The sequence below is a fragment of the Coregonus clupeaformis genome, unplaced genomic scaffold (genome assembly GCF_020615455.1).
Source record: "Coregonus clupeaformis isolate EN_2021a unplaced genomic scaffold, ASM2061545v1 scaf0195, whole genome shotgun sequence".
In the NCBI taxonomy this organism is placed as follows: domain Eukaryota; kingdom Metazoa; phylum Chordata; class Actinopteri; order Salmoniformes; family Salmonidae; genus Coregonus; species Coregonus clupeaformis.
Genome location: NW_025533650.1, coordinates 203,145 through 210,947, shown reverse-complemented (window position 1 = coordinate 210,947; position 7,803 = coordinate 203,145). Strand labels below are relative to the sequence as shown.

At 45.8% G+C, this 7,803-nt stretch overlaps 1 protein-coding gene across 1 annotated transcript; it reads left to right on the top strand.

The window, feature by feature from the left end:
- The first annotated feature begins 583 nt into the window (after positions 1-583).
- Positions 584-6,914, top strand: LOC123484097. Its single transcript, XM_045214070.1, has 6 exons — positions 584-743; positions 4,286-4,638; positions 4,894-4,969; positions 5,213-5,291; positions 5,582-5,762; positions 5,852-6,914. The coding sequence occupies exons 2-6, from the start codon at positions 4,288-4,290 to the stop codon at positions 6,410-6,412; spliced, it is 1,248 nt and encodes a 415-aa protein (XP_045070005.1). The 5' UTR covers positions 584-743; positions 4,286-4,287; the 3' UTR covers positions 6,413-6,914.
- The last annotated feature ends 889 nt before the right edge of the window (positions 6,915-7,803 follow it).

The window sequence follows — 7,803 nt, the reverse complement described above, 5'->3', positions numbered from 1 at the left end:
CAGAACGATGAGAACAGAACTCTATTCCAGACCCCATGTGAGAGGTGACCTTGCTTGGTGCCGCGTATTCACGTGCGCGCTTCCCATGTCCATGAGAGAACCGATGGCCAACCCGTTTACTCAGAGTTATAGGCCTGCCTAATATAGCATTTAGGACTAGACCATCTGGTACAAAATAGTCATCCTATTGGCCTACGCCTCTATCCTAAATATTTTATACAGTATAACTCCTTTTTATTTTAGGCATTTATTATAATAACTCTATAGGCCTAAAATGTTGGGGTGGGGGTTCAAGCCTGCGCGTGTGTTTACACTGCTCAGCCGTAGTAGACTGAGGCACGAGTAGACTACCCACTCAGCCCTGACCACGAGCTCCACATGTATGGGCAGGGCTTTGAGTACCGCGCGGACCCACCAATCAGCAGGCAGTAAAGAAATCACTGGCTGCATGGTTCCACCAATGGAGTTTGTATCTTCAGACGACCAACCAATAGGGCACGAACAAATGTGGGCACGTGTATCCGTGCACATGTTGACGCTCGTAAACCGTGGAGATAGAAATAACTAGCAAAGAGGCAAACCAATGAACGTCCGGCGAACGTGAGAGGAAGTAGACTGCTGACCTGATGTTCCAACGAGTCTGAGACAAATATCGGCAAGTAGGCTACGGAGATAGACGTTATCAAAGCCGCTCTGGCAACCGTGGGCGGCTCTACTGCTGTTATTTTGTTGCAATATTCCAGGTGAGTGTCCTCTTTAAAATGTTACATTGCTACATTCCTGCGCGGGTTACCAGAATTGACTGTGATAGGCTATTCCAGAGACATGATACAATGTTTCCTTAATTACGTTCGTTGTGTTTGGTATAGGCTAGGCTACTCCTAATTTGTTACATCGTTGTTAGTTGATTTATTACAGTGTTATAGAGCTGTAGGCTAGCGTTCATTCTAAAAGCATGAAACAATTGCTGGACCTTTGTCAACGTCAGACTTTAACATCATATATTACATTTGTCAGTGTTCGCCCCCCCCCCCACACACACACACACACACATACATACACACACACACACACACCACCTGAGACACAGTGAAATTCCCCTGCAGCCTACATACCTGCACGGGGCCGGACCAACACAGACACAGACACAGACACAGACACACACACAAACACACTGAAAAATAAAAGCTACGGAATGGCAGGAGGAGTGTATCAGTTTTGGCTCATATGATGCAGTGGGTTGATCCATTGGTCCATGTTAGGTCTTTGTATTACATAATATTGGCATGCATCCAGTCATTCATCTATACATTCCCACAAAGTCTATCTAAATGATAGGCGTAATTGGGACAGCACAGGTCCCAGGAAACAGTTATACCAGAGTTATAATCAATCTGTTATAATCGTTTTTAGGATTGTTACAATTATGTTACCCAAGTGTACTGTGGTCCAGGGACGGCCTGTTCAATAGGGCGATATGGGCGACGCACTGCCAAACGGGAAAAGGAAGGGATTTTTTTTCTAATCAATTATATCACGGCAACAGTAGTTATCAGTGTTGTAATCTATACGTCTGATCTGCCACAGTGCCACACTGCCACTAAATGTCGAATCAGGCTAAAGTCGTGCTTCAAATGGCTCCACCCCCCTTTTGGGGCGATTTCAGTCAGATTGAAAATCGCCCAGAACTTCTGTCATAGACTCCCATGTAAAATCTATTTTTTTCAAATTTCAGAGCCTTCAATACAATCTCAATGGGTGTCTGTGGGCTTGCACTTACGCGCTTTCGTCACATGAACGTAACTAAGAAAAGAGAGGGTAGCAGCGTCAATCAATTCACTACTACTATCAACATGGCTAGGCTTCAGTGCAACTCGATTGTGTCTTTGAAAGAATTTCCTTTTTGTCGGCGAACAAATGAAGATAAATTGGCAACGAAACAATTAGGACCTCCCAGACCAAATGTAATAATTCAACAGGTTTCTACTAAAGGGGGAAGTCCTACACCCGAGGATTTTCCAAAAAATGGTACGAACGAAAAAAATAACATTGCCACTCAACTGGATGAGGGATACAGGCTAGCTGTCCGCCGCCACAACGATGAGGTTAGTGTTGATAATCACAAGTTTACTGGAGAACTGAGACCAAGTAGAGACTTTGGACAGGGTGGATATGGTTATATTGCGATATTGTCAATACAGTATATCGTAAAGTATCACTATGTAACTCGATTTCTTTCACCCCAATCCCTCAAATTAACGGTAAATAACTGAATTGTTTGCCCCACATTTAGCTAAGATGATTAGCTAGCCAGCTAAAATGTTTTATTTAGTTAGCAGTCGCATCTACAATAGTTTACTGTCAATAACATGTCTCCAAAAATGACGTGGTGTCTCCAATTGTGTTTACATTTTACAATTGCGATGCGCATCCATGAGTATCCACTTTCTGTAGCTCAGCTGGTAGAGCACGGCGCTTGTAACGCCAAGGTAGTGGGTTCGATCCCCGGGACCACCCATACACAAAAATGTATGCACGCATGACTGTAAGTCGCTTTGGATAAAAGCGTCTGCTAAATGGCATATTATTATTATTATTATTATTATTCCAGCCTTGTGTAGGTCTCCAATCTTGTCCCTGACATCCTTGGAGAGCTCTTTGGTCTTGGCCATGGTGGAGAGTTTGGAATCTGATTGATTGATTGCTTCTGTGGACAGGTGTCTTTTATACAGGTAACAAGCTGAGATTAGGAGCACTCCCTGAGATCAGTCAATAAATGATTCTGGTATTGACTTATATGCTGCCCCTGTCTTCATGTTGTTGCTGGACATATCTTTTTAAAAATGTGTGTAGGTCACCTAAATCATCAGAAAAATTGCCCCTCCTGAGAATTTTTTCAGGAGCCGCCACTGCTGTGGTCCCTTTCTTGTAAAAATCACAACTTCTGTGACATGCTATTAAACAGTGAAGTCTGTGTGTGTGTGTGTGTGTGTACATTGCAGAGGAACTATTATCACAGAGGGTTTACTTTCTAGCAGAATGTGCGTGGCGAGAGGGGGGGGTGGTAAACTGTATGTATGTGTACATTTGTGTGTAGATAGAAAAGGGTGTAGATAGAAAAGGGTGTATTTTTAGGTGGTGGGCGTTAGACTTTGTGTGTGGAGATACTAGTGGGCTCACGTTACCCCTCTTAGTGTAGTCTGAGGTCACGAACCAACAGGGACTCCCAGATTAAAGAGAGAGAGAGATTTATTGTTTATTTCACTTTTGTTTACTATCTACTTCACTTGCTTTGGCAATGTTAACATACGTTTCCCATGCCAATAAAGCCCTTAAATTGAAATTGAAATTGAATTGAGAGAGAGAAGGTTAGAGAGGAAGGAAAGGAGAGAGGAGGACTGTCTACAGCAGAAAGCACACAAAGAGGAGGGGGTTAGAGGGTAGAAAAAGAGAGGAAGAGATGGGAGGCATACAGAAAAACTGAGAGAAGGGGGGTGGTATAGTGAGTGAATCAGAGTGAGGGGGATGGAGAGAAAGAGCGAGACAGAGGGGAGGGGTGAGAGAGAGAGAGAACCCCAGAGGCAGTGGAGGAGAGAGAGGCAGAGAGAGAGAGACCCAGCCTGCCTTATTGGATTCTACTACTGCTTATTCTACTCGCACCCTTCCCCCTCACGTTTCACTCTCTCTTTCCCCATCTCCTCTCTCCTCAATGGGAGCCAGACATGCACTGCCATTGTGTGCCTACTGCATACCCCCAGTCGCGCTCTACATCATGTTAAACTAGGCCACTGGTAGACCCACCATTTTGAATTGGTGTTATTATTTTTGGGTTGTAGGATTTAAAAGAAATGTCTCCCCTATAGCAATTTCCACAGCAATGTCCCTCTTCCTCTTTCAATTCAATTTCAATTTAAGGGGCTTTATTGGCATGGGGAAAATATGTTTACATTGCCAAAGCAAGTGAAATAGATAATAAACAAAAGTGAAATAACCCCCAAAAAATGTTTTGCAGTAAACATTACACTCACAAAAGTTCCAAAAGAATAAAGGCATTTCAAATGTCATATTATATGCAAAGAGTTAAAGTACAAAAGGGAAAATAAATAAACATAAATATGGGTTGTATTTTTCATTCTCTCAGTTGAATATACAATGTAATTTGGCTGTTGTCATAGAGGGCACATTTTGTTACTTGGCTGTTCTTCTAAATCCTCTCTCTCCTTACCCCTCTCCCCCCTGCTCTCTCTCCTCTCCCCCCTTTCCCCCTCTCTCTCCAAACCCACAGTGATGCAATCGCAGGGGAGCACTTCCTCCCAGCCCTCCGTTGATTCGCTGAGCTCCAGTGACAGCTACCTGTTCAGCCACTCTGAGCAGGCGGAGGATGACACCGACGTCTTCCTGTCCGAACGCTCGCCCTCCGTCATCCTCAGCACTGGGGGCATGGTCAGGAGCGACGGGAGTGCCGGGGCAGACAGTCCCGAGTCCCAGTGGGCGTGTGACGGCTTCACCGACCGTGAGGAGGATGAGTCACGGGGGTCAGAGGTTACTGGAGGTCACCCCAGGGTCACAGCTGAGAGAGAGAGAACAAGCGAGACGGAGAGAGAGAAGACAGAGGGAGACCTGCTCTTTGCCCAGAAGGTGAATGTCAGAGAGAGATAGAGGGATTGGGATAGAAGACAGGGATACATAACTTGTCTTCCTTCAGATGTTGAGACTGAACCAACTTCAGAGACAGTTTGACCACAGTACTGTACCCCATTAATAATCATCCCTCCTCTCTCTCTCTCTCTCTCTCTCTCTCTCTCTCTCTCTCTCTCTCTCTCTCTCTCTCTCTCTCTCTCTCTCTCTCTCTCTCTCTCTCTCTCTCTCTCTCTCTCTCGCTCTCTCTCTCAGTGTGCTGAGCTGCAGGGGTTTGTCAGGCCCTTACTGGAGCTGCTGAATGGACTGAAGGGGGGACGATTTGACCGTGGTAAGCACCATTCTCCTACACTGGTGTGTGATGCTGCAGCCTGTATTGAGCCAGCCTGTATTGATCTAGTCTGTAATATTCTAGTCTGTATTGATCTAGTCTGTATTGATCTAGTCTGTATTGATCTAGTCTGCAGCTACTGTGTCTGTAGTTTTCATCTGTAGGCATATTGGTGTGTGTCTGGAGTGTGTCTGACAGTTATAGTGTGAATGTTGACTGGAGGATTATGTATTTGATTGACAGGTCTGAGTAGTTTCCAGCAGAGCGCAGCCATGGACCGCATCCAGAGGATCGTAGGGATCTTACGGAGACCCAACATCGGGTAAGACCACACACACACACCTGTTTATGTGCTTACTGGACTCAACCCTGCACTACTCAGTTTCAGCATTCTGTCACAACAGCAGAAAAAGATAACTTTCATAATAAGAAGTCCAGTTTGAATGTTTATAGAGAGAACTGTATTTAGTCTGGATCTGTGTTTAGTAACGTTAGATGAGACCAGGAATGTTAATGTCTATGCTATTCTTAGAATGGTTGTTTTCTAAACCTTATAATCCTCCTCTCTCTAACTCTCCATCCCCTCCTTCCCCTCTCTCTCCACCTCCGTAGGGAGAAGTATATGAACACTCTTCTCCAGGTGGAGACGATGCTGAAGATGTGGTTTCCACAGGTGTCCCCCTTGGCCCCACCTACTGCCCCTACCCTCTCCCCCCCTCACCTCTCACTCCGGGACACCCCATGCAGCACCCCCCCACACAAGCACAGAGACCAGTCACACATCCCTGTCAAGGTGAGAACACACAAACATGCACGCGCGCACACACAATAATATGTTGATAACAAGTTGTGGCTGAAAACATTATCTCTGTCTCTCTCCAGAAGCGCAGACTGAGTTGGTCAGACACAGACTCTGACACCCCTCCTCCTGTACTCTGTAAGAGGCTTAACGCCGGTGGAGGAGAGGAGAGGGGGAAGGAGGGGGGAGACGTCCCCTCGGCAGCTTCAGGGGTACCCCCACACCCCCTGGACCCCACCAGCGACCAGGAGAATGAGAGAAAGGAAGATGAGGAGAGCGGAGAGGGAGAGTCATCGAGCAACAAAGCGGGTCTCTGTTCTGAGCCCGGTCCCACCTCGGTCCTCATAGCACCCATCCTTTCCCCCTGGAAACCAAGGAAGGGGAAACAGCTGCTGCCTGTCATACCACCTCCCACCACCAGGGGCAGTCCAGCCATGCAGGACAGCGTAATCTCTTCCACCACACCTTTCAACAACCTCCAAAGCCAGCAGCAGCCAATCGGGTGCCAAAGCCAGCCTGTTGCCGGGAAGACTGGGAAAAATACCTTAAAGACCTGTCAGGGGCGGGGCCAGGCTCATTCAATCACGACAAAGCCTTTGAAAAGGGTGGAGCGTAAGAGCAGGGTTAACCCCGCCCCTTTATAGACCTGATGCACTGAGCATGCTCCGACCAGCAGACTAGTGTGACTACGTCAACATGCTAAAGCTGCAGTGATAGGGAGAGTCAGGGTGGTGGAAATGGGCTGCAGTCCAAACACTTTATTTTTTGAACCCCTCAGCCCTTGCACTAGCCATTTTCCCTTGGGGGAATCCCCTTCGAAACTGGATGCAGTTTGATTTACATCTTAAGTGGAGGTCCAATTCACTAACATTGCCCCCTCGGCACTCGATTTAGCTCGAGGGAGCGAGTGAAGAACTTGTGGGGTTGATATGACCCACAATTCAATGCAAACTGTAGTCAAGTGTCATACTCCAGTGGCCGCGAAGTGTCACATTTAATCAACACGGCTGCATTTTCGGCCTGTCAGACAGAATTATGATGCTAGCTTGCTAAAAAATAGTAGTGAGGAGCCTATAAAAATATATAATAATATAATATGCCATTTAGCAGACGCTTTTATCCAAAGCGACTTACAGTCATGTGTGCATACATTTTCACGTATGGGTGGTCCCGGGGATCGAACCCACTACCCTGGCGTTACAAGCGCCATGCTCTACCAATTGAGCTACAGAGGACCAAAACGTAGCTAGCTTCATAAACATATTTTTGGGAACTCTGAAATGTATTGGAATAAATGACCAAACTATAAAGCTAGCTAGCCAGCTATGGGTAACTGTAGCTAGCTAGCTACGTTAGCTTGCTAGGTACATTAATAGCTTTAGGTTCGTTGTTTTTAAGCTCAACTTCAAGATTTCCACTAAGGACGTTGCCTCTCTGATCATCACTTTCCCTCACTTAGGCAAGGGACATTTAAGGTACACTCGGATGTGACGATGTAAAACGTCATTCAAGGGCTGAGGGTTTAGGGCCGAGGGCTATATACTTTGAATTTGGACTGCAGCCATGGTTTCAGGTGCTTAGGTGATTTGACGTGTTTCCTTAATGATGGACCTTTTGCAACTACCTAAATGCAATTAGGACCATTAATGCGAACGATATCTGAGGGACTACAGTTATTGCTACATGAGGACAGAATGTGTCCTTGTGAATCAAATCATAATCACAGTTCCATAGCAATCTGATTTTTTTTGCACAAATAGTGGTTGTAGATCTGGAAGGTTGGTAAACACCTCTTAAAGCCCAACCCTTGTTCATAGAATATTGGATCTCTGATTGACCGAATGGTATACTCTCTTACTCCACTTAAGAAAAGGAAAATGCCACTATGCAAACGTAATCGAAATGCTGTTGGCTTAGTGATATTTGGGTTTCAGGTGTGTGGAGGCAAGGAGGTTAGAGGTGACGAGGTGAAGATGGTTAGGAGGACAGGTGGGATAAGATTTGGGGATTAAGGATAGTTATATTCCTGGAATGA